The sequence below is a fragment of the Ambystoma mexicanum genome, chromosome 10, assembly GCF_040938575.1.
Source record: "Ambystoma mexicanum isolate Mex_15411 chromosome 10, UKY_AmexF1_1, whole genome shotgun sequence".
In the NCBI taxonomy this organism is placed as follows: domain Eukaryota; kingdom Metazoa; phylum Chordata; class Amphibia; order Caudata; family Ambystomatidae; genus Ambystoma; species Ambystoma mexicanum.
In genome coordinates, this window is record NC_090932.1 from 61733617 (window position 1) to 61758084 (window position 24468).

Genomic DNA, 24468 nt, shown 5'->3' on the forward strand with positions numbered 1-24468 from the left:
AGCAGTCACATGGCAATGCATGCACTGGGCACATTTGCTTTAGTATGGTTACATCATCTTGCAAGTATTGAAACCATTTTTGTGTGCAATGGACATGTTCATAAGAACCCATGCGTGACTCTAACTTATGTTAGTTATTACACGTGTTTGCCTAGGCTATCCTCCAGAAGTTGCACTATAAACAGGCCTATCGATGCTGTTTATGCTCATAGAACACTTTGGTTGTGCTGCTGATCTCTTGATGTCTGGTGGTTTATTCTGAAGACTATGTAATATCTATGTAGTAGCAGAAATGGTCATTTCAGCTAACACACGCACATAACACAGCACCAGGCAGTAGCCATGCCTGGGTGACGGCACTGTTGCATGTGTGTGTCTGTAAAATGCACTGCCCTAATTTACTCCCATATTTCAGCTAGGAGTGTTTTTTTCCGTGCAGTTTAAAGACCACCGTAACTTTGATGGTGTTTGGTAAAAAATACCTTTCTACAGTAGACAACTAAAGATGACCTGACTGTTGGCCTACTGGCATGTGATATGTAGACACTACTCCATAGAGTGATTTTTCAAAATGCTTTCTTGGTCCACTTTAGTTAATGGGACTTCCTGCAATGATGTGAATGAGTGCAGGGCCAACCCTTGTCATGAGAATGCCAGCTGCAGAAACACCCTTGGAAGCTACACTTGCACCTGCGGCCCTGGATTCCAAGGTCATATCAGAGTGTTCCTGGCCACTTGGCAGTCCCAGTGTTTGTCACCTCTGCAGGATGAACTGGTGTCCAGAATACCCTTTATGTAAGATCCCTGTCTCAAAGCTCTACCTTCTCCCTTCAAAAAGAGCGGAAGAGCTGTTATTGTTCTTTGGCAATATTCCATCCATGTTAAGTCCATTGATAACAGATCATTATTCCAAGTACAATTTGGAGCAGATACAGCAGAAGATATTCCTGTGCAGAAGCTACTTCCTAAAATGCATCTTGGGAAGGCACTGGCCATCTCATGCCACTCTAAGTGCCACCATGCTTGCTTCTAGGAACGTTTGGAAATAATCCTGGAAGAGTGTCGCAATTCTACAGAAATCACAGCATTCCCTTCGGTTTAGGGCTGTGCACGTTAGGACCCCTTTCTATAGCACTGCTTATCCCCTGAGACCATTTAAAAATAATTTGATCTGGTCAATTGCATTTCTCAATCATATGTTGCGGAGCTGGTATGATTGTGTACATGCTGTTGAGAACTTGTGTTCTTCAAAGTGAATTTAGTTTCCTGCTGTCCTTGCATTGGTGATCTCTTGAGCTCTGCCTGTTTATTCTGAGGTCTAATGTGTACTAATTGTGATTTCACTGGTGCCCTATTAATGTATAATAATGACATGTAGACAATGAAACAGCCCTTTATGAGCTCTCGGCACCCTCACATTTGCGGCACTCAAGCCATAGACTGATTCCACAAATGCTTTCTTGGTCCCCTTTGGGTACTGGGACCTCCGGTGTGGATGCAAATGAGTGCACGGCCAACCCTTGCCACCAGTATGCGGTCTGCAGTAACACCATTGGAAGATACACGTGCACCTGTAACCCTGGATTCCAAGGTAACGTCAGTGCCCTCCTGCTCACCTGCCACTGCCAGTTGGTCTTCCCTCCTTGACAATGTAGAATTTTCCCCATCATTTGCAAAGCTGCCTCAGATCCATGAGAACTGGAAGCAAATATCTCATTCATTCTTCCTCATATAATCAATGAATTGCTGTCCAGGAGATCACCAGAGTATAGACAGACTCTCCTTACTTTATGCAACTTAAACACACATTAATTTTATTGAATGAGTAGACTTCCACACCTTGCGTGCCTTGAAGTTCTCTTACGCAAAAGTCATGCGCTGTGAATAATTCAACCAATTTTGAGAAAATAAATGTTTCTGATTGGTTCCTGGGCATTTGTCCTCAAGTGATTTGAGATTCTGTGCCAGCAGGGCCCTTCCTTGTGTTCTAGGCCATGTCTTGCTCAGGAGACCATGACAGGAGACCATCACAATGGGGGTCATTACGAGTTTGGAGGTAGCCATGGTGCTATTAGCTCCAAGGCTGCCTCCAAACCCGTGTCGAGGTCCGGGTAGACAGAATGGGGACTTACCAGGTCATTTTAACCTTGGAGGACCCGGTAGGTCCACATTCTGAAAACCATTCCCCATTCCCATTCGAGCCCCCATAGGGCTAAATGGGAATGGGGAAGGTGCTAATAACGGGCCGACAAATAGCGGGCCCGTTATTAGCTCCACTGTCCATTAACGGGTCCCACTAAGTACGGCTGGTCAGACCAGCCGGTCCTGGTGGGACCCGCTAAGGGACCTCGGAATGTGGAGGTAGGGGGTTAACGGCACCGGCATCCTTACCGGTGCCGTTAACTTCCTACCGCCATACTCAGAATGACCCCCAATATCCTGTCCTCATCTCCAGCAAAGGAACGCATCTGACTAACCGATACTATCCAATAAGGATGGCTCCCTAATTCTTCCCTACTTATCCATGGAATCTTCTCACCTGCACTGCGGACCTTGGATTGTATGGATTTCCCTTATCTGATGGATTCTGCAGATAGAATCAGTGCTTCATAAGATCTCCATCTAAGCGTTAGGCTTGCAGTAGTATGCATATATCTGTTGTGCTATCCCAGCTGGCCTCCAGTTGGTGCACGAGACCCAAGTGACAGTATCCCGCATACTTCCCTTTCTCTGCTTAGGTAAAGGCACATTCTGTGATCTCGACGAGTGCACGCGCAGCCCCTGCTCTCCAAATGCCACCTGTGCTAACACGATTGGAAGCTTCACATGCACCTGCAATCCTGGCTTCAATTGTAATTGGATTTTCTGCATGTATGCCACGAGGTAGAATACTGCACATGCGTTGTGTTTGAGACACATTTTTGTGTGGAACGGGGCCACCACCACAGACCACCAGGACTAGGGGTTTTGAAACATCTTATCATTGATTATCTAGCAAAAGCTGCAAACACAAAATCTATTTTTGGATGATTTCTTTGTGTAACGTAAATTTCCTGATTCATGAAAATGATGCAGGTTTGTGCCCAAATTCACCGAAGTTGCAAAGCTACATTTCCCAATTCCTCAGAGGGCTATGATATATTAAGCGTGTTGATGTCCTGGTGTGTTGTATATTCATCATGCAGATTTATAGACACATTAATAAAGCAAGGTACTATGGGAGGGAGGTACTGTTAGCCCACTAAAAAGGGTGGAAGTTCCTTCATCACGACCCAGTGTCCCTCAATTTCATGGCCTAAGTCTACCACATAGATGTGCTTCAGGGGCCGAAAGGAGGTTTTACTGAGGGTTAGAGCCCCTCCACCTCAAACTCTGCAGTAAGAAATGGAAACAAATCTGCGTATGGTGTGCTAGTAACAAGACTGATCCTTTCCGCTTCCAGCCATCCGTGAGACAAGGACGATACAGAATGACCCAGCCAGGAAGTTGCTTAAGTTCCTTGCCATTCATAAAGCACACAGGTGATTCAGGCTGTATTGGCCATGCAGCCATACAGCTGGGAAGCATCAAGGCTTCAAATGTTAAGCCTCATGCGTTCTCGCTAAAGGGCATCCTCTATTGCGGAAGGCACATCTGTCCCTGAAGAGCCAAAGTGAAATAGCAGACCTTCAGGGAATCCTCTGAGAAGGCTCTGGGATTGTGAGAGGAAGTGACCCATCCATGCCTAAGTGGAGTTATTATTCAGGAACAATGATCATTATTTATTTGTAAATAGTATCACGCCACATGCAAATAGGTCCTTCCGGACGTCTATCTCATGGCCTCCCGGCAGTACGCTTGTAGTCTTGAAGTTTATAATCTAAGATGGAAAAATCAGCTGCATCATGGACCATTGAGAAATCCAGCAATATCAAGGCTACCAAGTGTTTTTACGTGACTAGACTGGCATGTTTGTGCAGTCTAGCTATTTCTTGCTGTGGCATGGCGTTTTTACAGGGCTTATATATTAAAGAAAACTTGAATGCTATTACGTGCCTGACATGTGTTCTTATTGTTGGCATCACATTTTTAATGGCAAATCAAACTGGAGTATTTTCTGGCATATATTAGCAAAGCCAGATTGGACATGTTCTCTCAACGTATCATTACTGGTCATACAGAAAGCAAACATGAGGATGCTCTTATGTGGGAAGATTCGCATGTATAGCTGCAGCAGCATGGGGTGGCATCATGGAAAGGCCTTGGGAAATGGTCCTGTGCAATGTTGGTGACTTGCATCTATTTAATTTTTTCATGCGTTACCATAGAAAACCCATTGCAAACTGTTTTAACCAATTTTTCACATAAAGCAGTCTATATAATGCAGCATTTTAACCCATTATTTAAAAAAATGTTCTCGGGGAGAACTCGCCCGAAACCCACTTGGTTGCTGCGGGCTCACTCGCTACGCTCGGCCACTCATGCATATTTGTGGCAAATATGTACTACCCTCCAATTAAAAATGTCACCAGCTCTCAAAGGTATTAGTGCTGGTGAAGCTGCTTGCCCATATGTTAAACATGTCTTGCCGCACATTATTGCAGTCTGGGTGGTGCGGCTCCATTGCTTGTGTCAAGTGCCAAAAATGTCGCCATCTTTGATGGCTTCCTCTCCTTCCACACCCCTAGTGATCCAGATCACTACTAGGCAATCTCACTACCACCAGCACATGTTGAAAAGCATCCTGCCTTTCCTCAACATGTCAGAACACGTGAAGGGACCAGGTTCTTATTCTCTCACGGATTGGTTATTGCAATAGTCGATGTCTAGGCTTGCCCCAGAAGATCTGTTATGCTGGTTGCAACTGATCGAGAACTCGGCTGTAAGGATGTTCCCAGGTCTGAGGTGAAAAGACCACATTTCACCAGCTCTTCAGACCTCTCCCACCTGTACCCATTAAACAGCAGGTATCCTTAAGAATCTTCAGTCTCTTTATGAGTTTGACAGTAATTATGCAGTAAATCTGCTGGATTACCACCAAACTCGATTGCTGTTACTCCCCCTTGGTCCTGCGGATTTAGCATGGGATTACAATTGGTTGTAGGGCGATGTAAATCCCCATTTTCAGAGTCAATAGGACGCCACGGGATTCCAGCAGAATTATTCTAGGCGGGAATTGTGCCGATTTTGCTGATTTGTGGCAGCAAAGTGGAGAATTTAGATCCAGGTTTTTGCTAATGTAGGGCTTTCGCGAAAGCACTTCACAAAAAGAGGCGGTACAATAATGGGTAATAAATTAATTGTGAGCTCAAAAACCATTAAGAGGACAGTAGGTGAGGTTTTAGAGAATAACAAAATGAGGCCATAGTTAAGAAGGGCAGATAGAGAGAGGTAAAAAGCTCTAATATGTTTTTGCCAAGAGGGAGAAAGAGCATCAACGGGAAGAGGCAGAGGCGCGTTTAGGGGCTGTAAGAAGGAACGGAGTTTGAGAACCAAGTGATCTAACAGGGACATGAAAAGAGGAAAGGTAAGGAGGAGCGAGACCATGTGTGCATTTGTGGGGGATGAAAAGGAGTATTTGGGGGGTAGAAATCCCACCAGCATGAGAGAGGGTGGGGGTGGCGTTCAGAGTGTGATATTTCAGCATTTTGAAGTCCACACAAAATCGGGCAAAATAAATCAGTCTCTTTTGTGCCCGGCTCTCAAATGTGGAAATATCACATAGAACTAAATTATAAGGCTTAGTTCCCCTTCTCCCTCACTCTCTCCCACCCCCACTTTATTCCTCTTGGAGCGCCATGAAGTGGCTGCACTCATGGTTGTCGCTTTACAAATCATCAATAAATAAGTAAATAATAATGACGCGTCATGTGGCATTTCATTCAGTCATGATTCACTAACCCCTCTGGCCGCACCTGGTGCAATCTATGTGCAGTGCGCTGGGCACAGCCGGGGTAAGGTGCAGTATTATGGCCTGTGCCTGTTGACTGCATGTATTTGACCCAAGGTGATGTGTTGGACTTGAACGTTCATCCTCACAGCAACCTGAAAGCATATTTACCTTGGCATGATCCCATGTGAGCAACATGCACGGCTTAATACACGTAAACAAACACCCCTATTCCCAGGTGGAATTGAAACACATGTCCGAGAGAAGTAACTAGAAAATGATTGCAACTTTTCCTTTCCAAACCCTACAGAGAAGAGGCTTTCAGCATTGCAAATTCCAGCAGCTGCTCTTAACAAACTCAGTGATCCTCATGGCATCAGCCTTGGGAAACTCCAAGTCCAAGTCAGTCTTCTCTTAGCTTTATACACTGGTAAAATTATTCCTGGGAACTTAGACATTTGTTTAAATGTGTAATACTAGCCTGGAGCAGCCCCTTTTTTTCACATTCCTGTTGCACTCATGGTCCCTTCTTTGCAAACTACTTGCTCTACAGAAGGAGTCTGCAACCGGTGGCTGCCCACATGTTTTGGACTACGACTCCTATAATCCGTCCACTTTAAATAAAGAGAGAGAGAGAGAGAGACCAACCATCATTTCATGCAGACATGGAAGCATGTATTGCAAATGTATGCCAACCTGTATTCTACTGACTTTGTGAAGTTCCCCAGTTTTGGAATACAATATCCATGATCCACTTTTTTGATCAAGGCATCCCAAACGTGTTGATGGACACAACGATAATGCACACATACAAAGGGGGTCACCGCTGTCCATCTCAATGATTCCTTTGGTTGAAACCTCCATTAAAACTGGGTCATTGAGACGTGACTTTGATCTGAGTCTCTCCAGGGATCCAGTTAAATACCATGTGCTAATTTGAAATTGCGCCCACTATTGACAGTCTTAGCAAGGATACAGCAATTTCTCAATGTCCCCCATCAGTAAATGCACACCAATTGGTTGGTGTTTGCATGTGTGTCAGCCTATTCATTCTACATGGTGGTCAGGTAGGAAGGGGTTGTCCCCGGATAAATTTATCTAGGCAAGTGGATCTCCCGATTTTTTATTTACTGAATCACCTAGGCAGCTGGGCTTCACCTTTTATATTCAATTTCACCCAGACAGTTGGTCGCCCACTGATTTTATCCCTGAGGAAGATGGATTCCCCCGCTTTCCTGCAAATGATGGCACTTCCCTAATGTGGTTTACGGCTCCTTCCCCCCAATCACAGATCCAACACAGGTTTTGCTGAGTTGGATTGCAGTGCAACATAAATGGTCATTATTTACAAGGGTGGTGGATATTCTGAATACCTGGCATGGAATCTCGCCCTTAAGCATTGGATTTTAACATCCCAACACTGAAAGGTTCCTCTAGCTCTTATCGCACACATAGGGCCAGATTCATGGAATACTTGCCTGGTTCCAAGTGACTTCGCACTGCTGACACAAACCCTGATTCATGGAACCGTGTAAAGTGTATTTTTGCCACGCAAAGTCCAGGCAAGGTCAGAGCATAGTAAATTTTGCACTACAAAATGAGTTTGCTCGGACTTTACACGGCAAAAATACACTTTGCACAGTTCCATGAAACAGGGTTTGTGTCGGCAGTGCAAAGTCACTTGGCAGAAGTGCAAATTCACTTTGAACCGGGCAAATATTCCATGAATCGGGCCCATAGCCCCTTGTGCATCCCAGGCAGTTTTGTGTTTTGCTGTTGGCTCACTGTTGTGCGCAGTGTTCCTGTGAATGCCGCATCATGTATGTCTCTATATTAAACCACGTGATATAGCTTCACCGGCCTTCCTTTGGTGAATGTTCATGATAGGATGAGGTGGAACCACGCCCACAGGACTGAAGCCAGATGCTGTCTGATGAAAACACAATGTTCTAAGAACTCGCTTTGTTTCTGCAGGTAGTGGGACGTCTTGCACTGATGTGGATGAGTGCGCTGCCAATCCTAAGCCATGCAGCGCAAGCGCAACCTGCAGCAACACGATTGGAAGTTACACCTGCGCCTGTAACCCTGGATACCAAGGTAATTATAGATTTCTTCCGGGTTTGCCAGTGTGCTTACTTTTCTTCATGCACAAGCTCTTTCTGTCAGCATATGCACATGCATGCACTCACCAGCTCACACACGCACGCACGCATGCAAATATGCATGCCCGTACCGTACAACGAAATGCTCAATCACACGTACACACACAGATACACACATTCGCACGCAAACACACACTTATGCACACTCTGACACACACACATGCATACTCGCTATTTAGCAGTGCCATGCACATAGTAATGGGAAGTGGGATTGGACCAACTGTGAAGAGGGGTGGTTCTCAGCTTTACCATCGTCTGAGCCCTGCAGCCTCTTAACATTCCCTCTTTACTGCTATAGCTGTTGCACCGCAGGGGGGTGTACAGAGGGGAATGTTAGGTGATTGTTGGGGGTCTTGCTTGCATGGCCTGTTTTAGGACGTCCGGTTGACTTTAAACGGTCTATCCATGTTATAATGTAATATCCCATTCTTACGTTTTCTACAACGCCTGATTTCTGGCCATGAAATGCTGGTAATTCAGTCAACTCTGTCACCCCACCACAATCAGCATAAAAGTGTTGCCTTCTTGTGGAGCTGGACATGCATGTACCAGGTGTACACCTAGGCTTTGACCCAGAATCGTAGCAGAATGATAAGGTGATATTGCATGGTGCCATTACATTTACGCCTCTATGCGAATTTGCAGACTTCATGGTTGCTTATAATTATTTGTCCCAAAGACCAACTGTGCCCCCCTTTTTTTATAGACATGTTTTGTTTTTTTGATTTGTCTGAACGTTGGTGATGCCAACTTCGCCAAAATATTGTGACTGTCTGGTCAAGACTTTTCGGATTTGTGTAAGGATGCACACTGCTGTGGTTTGATGTTTTCTTCGTGTAGAGCTTACATCCAATCAGGTTTTTGACTGACCCCTGCATGGCAGGTCAGGCAGACTCTGATTGGAAAACTACTCCTGTCACTCCATTCAAAGCACCACAAATGGTTTCTCCTCCGCCTCCCATCCCACATGTGAAAAGGTTTGCCAAATGGGGCTAATTCCCGCCTGTTTGGGCTACAGACAACACCACTGCATGATGAAAAGCGGTCTTGCGTGGGTTTTCTAGTGTTTGGGCTATTTTTGGGCTTCTTTTCATCTGATGTCTGTGTGTGGAGCAAATATCTCTAAGTACTCTTGCTGTGGAGGCAGGGCGAATATCCCTAAGTAGTCTAGCTTGGAGGCGGGCGAATATCCCTAACTAGTCTAGCTTGGAAGCGGGAGAATATCCCCAGGTAGTCTTGCTGTGGAGGCGGGGCGAATATCCCTAAGTAGGCTTACTGTAGAGGCGGGGCGAATATCCCTAAGTAGTCTAGCTTGGAGGCGGGCGAATATCCCTAACTAGCCTAGCTTGGAGGCGGGAGAATATCCCTAAGTAGTCTAGCTTGGAGGCGGGCGAATATCCCTAAGTAGTCTAGCTTGGAGGCGGGCGAATATCCCTAACTAGTCTAGCTTGGAGGCGGGAGAATATCCCTAAGTAGTCTAGCTTGGAGGCGGGCGAATATCCCTAACTAGTCTAGCTTGGAGGCGGGAGAATATCCCCAGGTAGTCTTGCTGTGGAGGCGGGCGAATATCCCTAAGTAGTCTAGCTTGGAGGCGGGCGAATATCCCTAACTAGTCTAGCTTGGAGGCGGGCGAATATCCCTAACTAGTCTAGCTTGGAGGCGGGAGAATATCCCCAGGTAGTCTTGCTGTGGAGGCGGGCGAATATCCCTAAGTAGTCGAGCCGGTCTTCCCGTGTACGTCAGTCCTGCAGGGTGCATTACTCCCAGAATTCACCTTAAGTCACATCCCATTCTCAAGGTCCCACTGCCGCCATGAAGAGGTTGAAATGGGCCTGTAGTTCTTTACCTATGGAGTGGGTAGGGTGGGTTCTAAGGGGGCATTCTTTGGTGGGCTTGCATTTATCCAGGGACGTTCCACTTTATAAAGACACACGCAGGATGGAGCAGATTTCCAGGATGGAGCAGAGTTCCTTTGTGTGTGTAGGTAGTGGGAGGGGGGTTTTCAGGAATGGAGCTGGGAAGGAGTCTTGGGGCGATCGGCAGTGCCTCCTGTTTTAAGCAGTGTCTCGAAGTCAAGGGCGGTTCCCACTAAGAGGGGCTGTGAGATGTGGCTTAATAACCTTCCATAACGGGGTACATCTGTTTGCTCTGAGTGCAATTTGGAGCAGGCAAAGATGCTTCTGTACAGATAGTATTGACTCAAATACATCTTTGTAATGCTCTGAGTAACTCAAGTACTCGCAGTATAATTTGAAGAAATGCTCACAAACAGGATTTGCGATGTGACCCTACTCCGAGGCTCTCATTTGACTCCTTCTAAGACACCGCAGATTCAAAATGGCCCGACCACCTCAAATCAATTAGAAATAATTAATATGTTGGATAGGTTCGTCTGTACATTTCCATCAATCGATCGTATGTTAGTGATCTTGTAGGAATGCGTGCACTGTTTTGAGAACTACTGACTTAAATATACTTCACAGATCCCATTTAGTTTTAAGTTGCCTCTGTCTTCCTGATTTCCTGACGTCTGCTGGTTTATTCTGAAGACGATGTAATATCTATGTAGTAGCAGAAATGGTAATTTCAGCTCACACACACACATAACACAGCACCAGGCAGTAGCCATGCCTGGGTGACGGCACTGTTGCATGTGTGTGTCTGTAAAATGCACTGCCCTAATTTACTCCCATATTTCAGGTAGGAGTGTTTTTTTTCCGTGCAGTTTAAAGACCACCGTAACTTTGATGGTGTTTGGTAAAAAAATACCTTTCTACAGTAGACAACTAAAGATGACTTGACTGTTGGCCTACTGGCATATGATATGTAGACATTGCTCCATAGAGTGATTTTTCAAAATGCTTTCTTGGTCCACTTTAGTTAATGGGACTTCCTGCAATGATGTGAATGAGTGCAAGGCCAACCCTTTTCATGAGAATGCCACCTGCACAAACACCCTTGGAAGCTACACTTGCACCTGCGGCCCTGGATTCCAAGGTCATATCAGAGTGTTCCTGGCCACTTGGCAGTCCCAGTGTTTGTCACCTCTGCAGGATGAACTGGTGTCCAGAATACCCCTTATGTAAGATCCCTGTCTCAAAGCTCTACCTTCTCCCTTCAAACAGAGCGGAAGAGCTGTTATTGTTCTTTGGCAATATTCCATCCATGTTAAGTCCATTGATAACAGAACATTATTCCAAGTACAATTTGGAGCAGATACAGCAGAAGATATTCCTGTGCAGAAGCTACTTCCTAAGATGCATCTTGGGAAGGCACTGGCCATCTCATGCCACTCTAAGTGCCACCATGTTTGCTTCTAGGAAAGTTTGGAAATAATCCCAGAAGAGTGTCGCGATTCTACGGAAATCAGACCATTCCCTTCGGTTTGGGGCTGTGCACGTTAGGACCCCTTTCTATAGCACTGCTTATCCCCTGAGACCATTTAAAAATAATTTGATCTGGTCAATTGCATTTCTCAATCATATGTTGCGGAGCTGGTATGATTGTGTACATGCTGTTGAGAACTTGTGTTCTTCAAAGTGAATTTAGTTTCCTGCTGTCCTTGCATTGGTGATCTCTTGAGCTCTGCTTGTTTATTCTGAGGTCTAATGTGTACTAATTGTGATTTCACTGGTGCCCTATCAATGTATAATAATGACATGTAGACAATGATACAGTCCTTTATGAGCTCTCGGCACCCTCACATTTGCGGCACTCAAGCCATAGACTGATTCCACAAATGCTTTCTTGGTCCCCTTTGGGTAATGGGACCTCCGGTGTGGATGCAAATGAGTGCACGGCCAGCCCTTGCCACCAGTATGCGGTCTGCAATAACACCGTTGGAAGTTACACGTGCACCTGTAACCCTGGATTCCAAGGTAACGTCAGCGCCCTCCTGCTCACCTGCCACTCCCAGTTGGTCTTCCCTCCTTGACAATGAATTCTCAGAAGAATTTTCCCCATCATTTGCAAAGCTGCCTCAGATCCATGAGAACTGGAAGCAAATATTTCATTCATTCTTCCTCATATAATCAATGAATGGCTCTCCAGGAGATCATCAGAGTATAAACAGACTCTCCTTATTTTATGCAACTTAAACACACATTAATTTTATTGAATGAGTAGACTTCCACACCTTGCGTGCCTTGAAGTTCTCTTACGCAAAAGTCATGCGCTGTGAATAATTCAACCAATTTTGAGAAAATAAATGTTTCTGATTGGTTCCCGGGTATTTGTCCTCAAGTGATTTGAGATTCTATGCCAGCAGGGCCCTTCCTTGTGTTCTAGTCCATTTCTTGCTCAGGAGACCATGACAGGAGACCATCACAATGGGGGTCATTACGAGTTTGGAGGTAGCCATGGTGCTATTAGCTCCAAGGCTGCCTCCAAACCCGTGTCCAGGTCCGGGTAGACAGAATGGGGATTTACCAGGTCATTTTAACCTTGGAGGACCCGGTAGGTCCCCATACTGAAAACCATTCCCCATTCCCATTCGAGCCCCCATAGAGCTAAATGGGAATGGGGAAGGAGCTAATAACGGGCCGGCAAATAGCGGGCCCGTTATTAGCTCCACTGTCCATTATCGGGTCCCGCTAAGGACGGTTGGTCAGACCAGCCGGTCCCGGTGGGACCCGTTAAGGGACCTCAGAATGTGGCGGTAGGGGGTTAACGGCACCAGCATCCTTAACGGTGCCGTTAACTTCCTACCGCCATACTCAGAATGACCCCCAATATCCTGTCCTCATCTCCAGCAAAGGAACAAATGTGACTAACCGATACTATCCAATAAGGATGGCTCCCTAATTCTTCCCTATTATCCATGGAATCTTCTCACCTGCCCTGCGGACCTTGGATTTTATGGATTTCCCTTATCTGATGGATTCTGCAGATAGAATCAGTGCTTCATAAGATCTCCATCTAAGCGTTAGGCTTGCAGTAGTATGCATGTATCTGTTGTGCTATCCCAGCTGGCCTCCAGTTGGTGCACGAGACCCAAGTGACAGTATCCCTCAGACTTCCCTTTCTCTGCTTAGGTAACGGCACATTCTGTGATCTCGACGAGTGCACGCGCAGCCCCTGCTCTCCAAATGCCACCTGTGCTAACACGATTGCAAGCTTCACATGCACCTGCAATCCTGGCTTCAATTGTAATTGGATTTTCTGCATGTATGCCACGAGGTAGAATACTGCACATGCGTTGTGTTTGAGACACATTGTTGTGTGGAACGGGGCCACCACCACAGACCACCAGGACTAGGGGTTTTGAAACATCTTATCATTGATTATCTAGCAAAAGCTGCTGAGCAGAAGTACCCAGAAAATTTCATATCAAACACACAAAATCTATTTTTGGATGATTTCTTTGTGTAACGTAAATTTCCTGATTCATGAAAATGATGCAGGTTTGTGCCCAATGTCACCGAAGTTGCAAAGCTACAGTTCCCAATTCATCAGAGGCCTATGATATATTAAGCGTGTTGATGTCCTGGTGTGTTGTATATTCATCATGCAGATTTATAGACATATTGATAAAGCAAGGTACTATGGGAGGGAGGTACTGTTAGCCCACTAAAAGGGGGGAAGTTCCTTCATCACGACCCAGTGTCCCTCAATTTCATGGCCTAAGTCTACCACATAGATGTGCTTCAGGGACCGAAAGGAGGTTTTACTAAGGGTTAGAGCCCCTCCACCTCAAACTCTGCAGTAAGAAATGGAAACAAATCTGTGTATGGCGTGCTAGTAACAAGACTGATCCTTTCCGCTTCCAGCCATCCGTGAGACAAGGACGATACAGAATGACCCAGCCAGGAAGTTGCTTAAGTTCCTTGCCATTCATAAAGCACACAGGTGATTCAGGCTGTATTGGCCATGCAGCCATACAGCTGGGAAGCATCAAGGCTTCAAATGTTAAGCCTCATGCGTTCTCGTGTTCCGTAAAGGCAAAAGTTGACCTCCTGAGTTGGGCTCTATGCCTTCTTCCATGCTGATCAGGATCAGTTTGTCATCAGCATGTTTTAAAGGGCATCCTCTGTTGCGGGAGGCACATCTGTCCCTGAAGAGCCAAAGTGAAATAGCAGACCTTCAGGGAATCCTCTGAGAAGGCTCTTGGACTGTGAGAGGAAGTGACCCATCCATGCCTAACTGGAGTTATTATTCAGGAACAATGATCATTATTTATTTGTAAATAGTATCACGCCACATGCAAATAGGTCCTTCAGGACGTCAATCTCATGGCCATCCCGGCAGTACCCTTATGGTCTTGAAGTTTATAATCTAAGATGGAAAAATCAGCTGCATCATGGACCATTGAGAAATCCAGCAATATCAAGGCTACCAAGTGTTTTTACGTGACTAGACTGGCATGTTTGTGCAGTCTAGCTATTTCTTGCTGTGGCATGGCGTTTTTACAGGGCTTATATATTAAAGAAAACTTGAATGCTATTACGTGCCTGACATGTGTTCTTATTGTTGGCATCACATTTTTAATGGCAAATCCAACTGGAGTATGTTCTGGCATCTATTGGCAAAGCCAGATTGGACATGTTCTCTCAAAGTATCATTACTGGCCATACAGAAAGCAAACATGAGTTTGCTCTTATGTGGCAAGATTCGCATGTATAGCTGCAGCAGCATGGGGTGGCATCATGGAAAGGCCTTGGGAAATGGTCCTGCGCAATGTTGGTGACTTGCATCTATTAAATTTTTTCATGCGTTACCATAGAAAACCCATTGCAAACTGTTTTAACCAATTTTTCACATAAAGCAGTCTATATAATGCAGCATTTTAACCCATTATTTAAAAAAATGTTTTCGGGGAGAACACGCCCGAAACCCACTTGGTTGCTGTGGGCTCACTCGCTACGCTCGCCCACTCACGCATATTTGTGGCAAATATGTACTACCCTCCAATTAAAAATGTCACCAGCTCTCAAAGGTATTAGTGCTGGTGAAGCTGCTTGCCCATATGTTAAACATGTCTTGCCGCACATTATTGCAGTCTGGGTGGCGCGGCTCCATTGCTTGTGTCAAGTGCCAAAAATGTCGCCATCTTTGATGGCTTCCTCTCCTTCCACACCCCTAGTGATCCAGATCACTCCTAGGCAATCTCACTACCACCAGCACATGTTGAAAAGCATCCTGCCTTTCCTCAACATGTCAGAACACGTGATGGGACCAGGTTCTTATTCTCTCACGGATTGGTTATTGCAATAGTCGATGTCTAGGCTTGCCCCAGAAGATCTGTTATGCTGGTTGCAACTGATCGAGAACTCGGCTGTAAGGATGTTCCCAGGTCTGAGGTGAAAAGACCACATTTCACCAGCTCTTCAGACCTCTCCCACCTGTACCCATTAAACAGCAGGTATCCTTAAGAATCTTCAGTCTCTTTATGAGTTTGACAGTAATTATGCAGTAAATCTGCTGGATTACCACCAAACTCGATTGCTGTTACTCCCCCTTGGTCCTGCGGATTTAGCATGGGATTACAATTGGTTGTAGGGCGATGTAAATCCCCATTTTCAGAGTCAATAGGACGCCACGGGATTCCAGCAGAATTATTCTAGGCGGGAATTGTGCCGATTTTGCTGATTTGTTGCAGCAAAGTGGAGAATTTAGATCCAGGTTTTTGCTAATGTAGGGCTTTCGCGAAAGCACTTCACAAAAAGAGGCGGTACAATAATGGGTAATAAATTAATTGTGAGCTCAAAAACCATTAAGAGGACAGTAGGTGAGGTTTTAGAGAATAACAAAATGAGGCCATAGTTAAGAAGGGCAGATAGAGAGAGGTAAAAAGCTCTAATATGTTTTTGCCAAGAGGGAGAAAGAGCATCAACGGGAAGAGGCAGAGGCGCGTTTAGGGGCTGTAAGAAGGAACGGAGTTTGAGAACCAAGTGATCTAACAGGGACATGAAAAGAGGAAAGGTAAGGAGGAGCGAGACCATGTGTGCATTTGTGGGGGATGAAAAGGAGTATTTGGGGGGTAGAAATCCCACCAGCATGAGAGAGGGTGGGGGTGGCGTTCAGAGTGTGATATTTCAGCATTTTGAAGTCCACACAAAATCGGGCAAAATAAATCAGTCTCTTTTGTGCCCGGCTCTCAAATGTGGAAATATCACATAGAACTAAATTATAAGGCTTAGTTCCCCTTCTCCCTCACTCTCTCCCACCCCCACTTTATTCCTCTTGGAGCGCCATGAAGTGGCTGCACTCATGGTTGTCGCTTTACAAATCATCAATAAATAAGTAAATAATAATGACGCGTCATGTGGCATTTCATTCAGTCATGATTCACTAACCCCTCTGGCCGCACCTGGTGCAATCTATGTGCAGTGCGCTGGGCACAGCCGGGGTAAGGTGCAGTATTATGGCCTGTGCCTGTTGACTGCATGTATTTGACCCAAGGTGATGTGTTGGACTTGAACGTTCATCCTCACAGCAACCTGAAAGCATATTTACCTTGGCATGATCCCATGTGAGCAACATGCACGGCTTAATACACGTAAACAAACACCCCTATTCCCAGGTGGAATTGAAACACATGTCCGAGAGAAGTAACTAGAAAATGATTGCAACTTTTCCTTTCCAAACCCTACAGAGAAGAGGCTTTCAGCATTGCAAATTCCAGCAGCTGCTCTTAACAAACTCAGTGATCCTCATGGCATCAGCCTTGGGAAACTCCAAGTCCAAGTCAGTCTTCTCTTAGCTTTATACACTGGTAAAATTATTCCTGGGAACTTAGACATTTGTTTAAATGTGTAATACTAGCCTGGAGCAGCCCCTTTTTTCACATTCCTGTTGCACTCATGGTCCCTTCTTTGCAAACTACTTGCTCTACAGAAGGAGTCTGCAACCGGTGGCTGCCCACATGTTTTGGACTACGACTCCTATAATCCGTCCACTTTAAATAAAGAGAGAGAGAGAGAGAGACCAACCATCATTTCATGCAGACATGGAAGCATGTATTGCAAATGTATGCCAACCTGTATTCTACTGACTTTGTGAAGTTCCCCAGTTTTGGAATACAATATCCATGATCCACTTTTTTGATCAAGGCATCCCAAACGTGTTGATGGACACAACGATAATGCACACATACAAAGGGGGTCACCGCTGTCCATCTCAATGATTCCTTTGGTTGAAACCTCCATTAAAACTGGGTCATTGAGACGTGACTTTAATCTGAGTCTCTCCAGGGATCCAGTTAAATACCATGTGCTAATTTGAAATTGCGCCCACTATTGACAGTCTTAGCAAGGATACAGCAATTTCTCAATGTCCCCCATCAGTAAATGCACACCAATTGGTTGGTGTTTGCATGTGTGTCAGCCTATTCATTCTACATGGTGGTCAGGTAGGAAGGGGTTGTCCCCGGATAAATTTATCTAGGCAAGTGGATCTCCCGATTTTTTATTTACTGAATCACCTAGGCAGCTGGGCTTCACCTTTTATATTCAATTTCACCCAGACAGTTGGTCGCCCACTGATTTTATCCCTGAGGAAGATGGATTCCCCCGCTTTCCTGCAAATGATGGCACTTCCCTAATGTGGTTTAAGGCTCCTTCGCCCCAATCACAGATCCAAAACAGGTTTTGCTGAGTTGGATTGCAGTGCAACATAAATGGTCATTATTTACAAGGGTGGTGGATATTCTGAATACCTGGCATGGAATCTCGCCCTTAAGCATTGGATTTTAACATCCCAACACTGAAAGGTTCCTCTAGCTCTTATCGCACACATAGGGCCAGATTCATGGAATACTTGCCTGGTTCCAAGTGACTTCGCACTGCTGACACAAACCCTGATTCATGGAACCGTGTAAAGTGTATTTTTGCCACGCAAAGTCCATGCAAGGTCAGAGCATAGTAAATTTTGCACTACAAAATGAGTTTGCTCGGACTTTACACGGCAAAAATACACTTTGCACAGTTCCATGAAACAGGGTTTGTGTCGGCAGTGCAAAGTCACTTGGCAGAAGTGCAAATTCACTTTGAACCGGGCAAATATTCCATGAATCGGGCCCATAGCCCCTTGTGCATCCCAGGCAGTTTTGTGTTTTGCTGTTGGCTCACTGTTGTGCGCAGTGTTCCTGTGAATGCCGCATCATGTATGTCTCTATATTAAACCACGTGATATAGCTTCACCGGCCTTCCTTTGGTGAATGTTCATGATAGGATGAGGTGGAACCACGCCCACAGGACTGAAGCCAGATGCTGTCTGATGAAAACACAATGTTCTAAGAACTCGCTTTGTTTCTGCAGGTAGTGGGACGTCTTGCACTGATGTGGATGAGTGCGCTGCCAATCCTAAGCCATGCAGCGCAAGCGCAACCTGCAGCAACACGATTGGAAGTTACACCTGCGCCTGTAACCCTGGATACCAAGGTAATTATAGATTTCTTCCGGGTTTGCCAGTGTGCTTACTTTTCTTCATGCACAAGCTCTTTCTGTCAGCATATGCACATGCATGCACTCACCAGCTCACACACGCACGCACGCATGCAAATATGCATGCCCGTACCGTACAACGAAATGCTCAATCACACGTACACACACAGATACACACATTCGCACGCAAACACACACTTATGCACACTCTGACACACACACATGCATACTCGCTATTTAGCAGTGCCATGCACATAGTAATGGGAAGTGGGATTGGACCAACTGTGAAGAGGGGTGGTTCTCAGCTTTACCATCGTCTGAGCCCTGCAGCCTCTTAACATTCCCTCTTTACTGCTATAGCTGTTGCACCGCAGGGGGGTGTACAGAGGGGAATGTTAGGTGATTGTTGGGGGTCTTGCTTGCATGGCCTGTTTTAGGACGTCCGGTTGACTTTAAACGGTCTATCCATGTTATAATGTAATATCCCATTCTTACGTTTTCTACAACGCCTGATTTCTGGCCATGAAATGCTGGTAATTCAGTCAACTCTGTCACCCCACCACAATCAGCATAAAAGTGTTGCCTTCTTGTGGAGCTGGACATGCATGTACCAGGTGTACACCTAGGCTTTGACCCAGAATCGTAGCAGAATGATAAGGTGATATTGCATGGTGCCATTACATTTACGCCTCTATGCGAATTTGCAGACTTCATGGTTGCTTATAATTATTTGTCCCAAAGACCAACTGTGCCCCCCTTTTTTTATAGACATGTTTTGTTTTTTTGATTTGTCTGAACGTTGGTGATGCCAACTTCGCCAAAATATTGTGACTGTCTGGTCAAGACTTTTCGGATTTGTGTAAGGATGCACACTGCTGTGGTTTGATGTTTTCTTCGTGTAGAGCTTACACCCAATCAGGTTTTTGACTGACCCCTGCATGGCAGGTCAGGCAGACTCTGATTGGAAAACTACTCCTGTCACTCCATTCAAAGCACCACAAATGGTTTCTCCTCCGCCTCCCATCCCACACGTGAAAAGGTTTGCCAAATGGGGCTAATTCCCGCCTGTTTGGGCTACAGACAACACCACTGCATGATGAAAAGCGGTCTTGCGTGGGTTTTCTAGTGTTTGGGCTATTTTTGGGCTTCTTTTCATCTGATGTCTGTGTGTGGAGCAAATATCTCTAAGTACTCTTGCTGTGGAGGCAGGGCGAATATCCCTAAGTAGTCTAGCTTGGAGGCGGGCGAATATCCCTAACTAGTCTAGCTTGGAAGCGGGAGAATATCCCCAGGTAGTCTTGCTGTGGAGGCGGGGCGAATATCCCTAAGTAGGCTTACTGTAGAGGCGGGGCGAATATCCCTAAGTAGTCTAGCTTGGAGGCGGGCGAATATCCCTAACTAGCCTAGCTTGGAGGCGGGAGAATATCCCTAAGTAGTCTAGCTTGGAGGCGGGCGAATATCCCTAAGTAGTCTAGCTTGGAGGCGGGCGAATATCCCTAACTAGTCTAGCTTGGAGGCGGGAGAATATCCCTAAGTAGTCTAGCTTGGAGGCGGGCGAATATCCCTAACTAGTCTAGCTTGGAGGCGGGAGAATATCCCCAGGTAGTCTTGCTGTGGAGGCGGGCGAATATCCCTAAGTAGTCTAGCTTGGAGGCGGGCGAATATCCCTAACTAGTCTAGCTTGGAGGCGGGCGAATATCCCTAACTAGTCTAGCTTGGAGGCGGGAGAATATCCCCAGGTAGTCTTGCTGTGGAGGCGGGCGAATATCCCTAAGTAGTCGAGCCGGTCTTCCCGTGTACGTCAGTCCTGCAGGGTGCATTACTCCCAGAATTCACCTTAAGTCACATCCCATTCTCAAGGTCCCACTGCCGCCATGAAGAGGTTGAAATGGGCCTGTAGTTCTTTACCTATGGAGTGGGTAGGGTGGGTTCTAAGGGGGCATTCTTTGGTGGGCTTGCATTTATCCAGGGACGTTCCACTTTATAAAGACACACGCAGGATGGAGCAGATTTCCAGGATGGAGCAGAGTTCCTTTGTGTGTGTAGGTAGTGGGAGGGGGGTTTTCAGGAATGGAGCTGGGAAGGAGTCTTGGGGCGATCGGCAGTGCCTCCTGTTTTAAGCAGTGTCTCGAAGTCAAGGGCGGTTCCCACTAAGAGGGGCTCTGAGATGTGGCTTAATAACCTTCCATAACGGGGTACATCTGTTTGCTCTGAGTGCAATTTGGAGCAGGCAAAGATGCTTCTGTACAGATAGTATTGACTCAAATACATCTTTGTAATGCTCTGAGTAACTCAAGTACTCGCAGTATAATTTGAAGAAATGCTCACAAACAGGATTTGCGATGTGACCCTACTCCGAGGCTCTCATTTGACTCCTTCTAAGACACCGCAGATTCAAAATGGCCCGACCACCTCAAATCAATTAGAAATAATTAATATGTTGGATAGGTTCGTCTGTACATTTCCATCAATCGATCGTATGTTAGTGATCTTGTAGGAATGCGTGCACTGTTTTGAGAACTACTGACTTAAATATACTTCACAGATCCCATTTAGTTTTAAGTTGCCTCTGTCTTCCTGATTTCCTGACGTCTGCTGGTTTATTCTGAAGACGATGTAATATCTATGTAGTAGCAGAAATGGTAATTTCAGCTCACACACACACACACATAACACAGCACCAGGCAGTAGCCATGCCTGGGTGACGGCACTGTTGCATGTGTGTGTCTGTAAAATGCACTGCCCTAATTTACTCCCATATTTCAGGTAGGAGTGTTTTTTTTCCGTGCAGTTTAAAGACCACCGTAACTTTGATGGTGTTTGGTAAAAAATACCTTTCTACAGTAGACAACTAAAGATGACTTGACTGTTGGCCTACTGGCATATGATATGTAGACATTGCTCCATAGAGTGATTTTTCAAAATGCTTTCTTGGTCCACTTTAGTTAATGGGACTTCCTGCAATGATGTGAATGAGTGCAAGGCCAACCCTTTTCATGAGAATGCCACCTGCACAAACACCCTTGGAAGCTACACTTGCACCTGCGGCCCTGGATTCCAAGGTCATATCAGAGTGTTCCTGGCCACTTGGCAGTCCCAGTGTTTGTCACCTCTGCAGGATGAACTGGTGTCCAGAATACCCCTTATGTAAGATCCCTGTCTCAAAGCTCTACCTTCTCCCTTCAAACAGAGCGGAAGAGCTGTTATTGTTCTTTGGCAATATTCCATCCATGTTAAGTCCATTGATAACAGAACATTATTCCAAGTACAATTTGGAGCAGATACAGCAGAAGATATTCCTGTGCAGAAGCTACTTCCTAAGATGCATCTTGGGAAGGCACTGGCCATCTCATGCCACTCTAAGTGCCACCATGTTTGCTTCTAGGAAAGTTTGGAAATAATCCCAGAAGAGTGTCGCGATTCTACGGAAATCAGACCATTCCCTTCGGTTTGGGGCTGTGCACGTTAGGACCCCTTTCTATAGCACTGCTTATCCCCTGAGACCATTTAAAAATAATTTGATCTGGTCAATTGCATTTCTCAATCATATGTTGCGGAGCTGGTATGATTGTGTACATGCTGTTGAGAACTTGTGTTCTTCAAAGTGAATTTAGTTTCCTGCTGTCCTTGCATTGGTGATCTCTTGAGCTCTGCTTGTTTATTCTGAGGTCTAATGTGTACTAATTGTGATTTCACTGGTGCCCTATCAATGTATAATAATGACATGTAGACAATGATACAGTCCTTTATGAGCTCTCGGCACCCTCACATTTGCGGCACTCAAGCCATAGACTGATTCCACAAATGCTTTCTTGGTCCCCTTTGGGTAATGGGACCTCCGGTGTGGATGCAAATGAGTGCACGGCCAGCCCTTGCCACCAGTATGCGGTCTGCAATAACACCGTTGGAAGTTACACGTGCACCTGTAACCCTGGATTCCAAGGTAACGTCAGCGCCCTCCTGCTCACCTGCCACTCCCAGTTGGTCTTCCCTCCTTGACAATGAATTCTCAGAAGAATTTTCCCCATCATTTGCAAAGCTGCCTCAGATCCATGAGAACTGGAAGCAAATATTTCATTCATTCTTCCTCATATAATCAATGAATGGCTCTCCAGGAGATCATCAGAGTATAAACAGACTCTCCTTATTTTATGCAACTTAAACACACATTAATTTTATTGAATGAGTAGACTTCCACACCTTGCGTGCCTTGAAGTTCTCTTACGCAAAAGTCATGCGCTGTGAATAATTCAACCAATTTTGAGAAAATAAATGTTTCTGATTGGTTCCCGGGCATTTGTCCTCAAGTGATTTGAGATTCTATGCCAGCAGGGCCCTTCCTTGTGTTCTAGTCCATTTCTTGCTCAGGAGACCATGACAGGAGACCATCACAATGGGGGTCATTACGAGTTTGGAGGTAGCCATGGTGCTATTAGCTCCAAGGCTGCCTCCAAACCCGTGTCCAGGTCCGGGTAGACAGAATGGGGATTTACCAGGTCATTTTAACCTTGGAGGACCCGGTAGGTCCCCATACTGAAAACCATTCCCCATTCCCATTCGAGCCCCCATAGAGCTAAATGGGAATGGGGAAGGAGCTAATAACGGGCCGGCAAATAGCGGGCCCGTTATTAGCTCCACTGTCCATTATCGGGTCCCGCTAAGGACGGTTGGTCAGACCAGCCGGTCCCGGTGGGACCCGTTAAGGGACCTCAGAATGTGGCGGTAGGGGGTTAACGGCACCAGCATCCTTAACAGTGCCGTTAACTTCCTACCGCCATACTCAGAATGACCCCCAATATCCTGTCCTCATCTCCAGCAAAGGAACAAATGTGACTAACCGATACTATCCAATAAGGATGGCTCCCTAATTCTTCCCTATTATCCATGGAATCTTCTCACCTGCCCTGCGGACCTTGGATTTTATGGATTTCCCTTATCTGATGGATTCTGCAGATAGAATCAGTGCTTCATAAGATCTCCATCTAAGCGTTAGGCTTGCAGTAGTATGCATGTATCTGTTGTGCTATCCCAGCTGGCCTCCAGTTGGTGCACGAGACCCAAGTGACAGTATCCCTCAGACTTCCCTTTCTCTGCTTAGGTAACGGCACATTCTGTGATCTCGACGAGTGCACGCGCAGCCCCTGCTCTCCAAATGCCACCTGTGCTAACACGATTGCAAGCTTCACATGCACCTGCAATCCTGGCTTCAATTGTAATTTGATTTTCTGCATGTATGCCACGAGGTAGAATACTGCACATGCGTTGTGTTTGAGACACATTGTTGTGTGGAACGGGGCCACCACCACAGACCACCAGGACTAGGGGTTTTGAAACATCTTATCATTGATTATCTAGCAAAAGCTGCTGAGCAGAAGTACCCAGAAAATTTCATATCAAACACACAAAATCTATTTTTGGATGATTTCTTTGTGTAACGTAAATTTCCTGATTCATGAAAATGATGCAGGTTTGTGCCCAATGTCACCGAAGTTGCAAAGCTACAGTTCCCAATTCATCAGAGGCCTATGATATATTAAGCGTGTTGATGTCCTGGTGTGTTGTATATTCATCATGCAGATTTATAGACATATTGATAAAGCAAGGTACTATGGGAGGGAGGTACTGTTAGCCCACTAAAAGGGGGGAAGTTCCTTCATCACGACCCAGTGTCCCTCAATTTCATGGCCTAAGTCTACCACATAGATGTGCTTCAGGGACCGAAAGGAGGTTTTACTAAGGGTTAGAGCCCCTCCACCTCAAACTCTGCAGTAAGAAATGGAAACAAATCTGTGTATGGCGTGCTAGTAACAAGACTGATCCTTTCCGCTTCCAGCCATCCGTGAGACAAGGACGATACAGAATGACCCAGCCAGGAAGTTGCTTAAGTTCCTTGCCATTCATAAAGCACACAGGTGATTCAGGCTGTATTGGCCATGCAGCCATACAGCTGGGAAGCATCAAGGCTTCAAATGTTAAGCCTCATGCGTTCTCGTGTTCCGTAAAGGCAAAAGTTGACCTCCTGAGTTGGGCTCTATGCCTTCTTCCATGCTGATCA

At 45.7% G+C, this 24468-nt stretch overlaps 1 protein-coding gene across 1 annotated transcript in view; it reads left to right on the plus strand.

Annotated features, from left to right (window-relative positions):
• LOC138492809 (uncharacterized) overlaps nt 1-24468 on the plus strand; it is a 469421-nt gene that overhangs the window by 377141 nt on the left and 67812 nt on the right. The window contains exons 88-89 of the mRNA XM_069620163.1: nt 7844-7966; nt 18288-18410. Coding sequence (XP_069476264.1) covers nt 7844-7966; nt 18288-18410 — 246 coding nt within the window. The remainder of the gene's footprint in view (nt 1-7843; nt 7967-18287; nt 18411-24468) is intronic.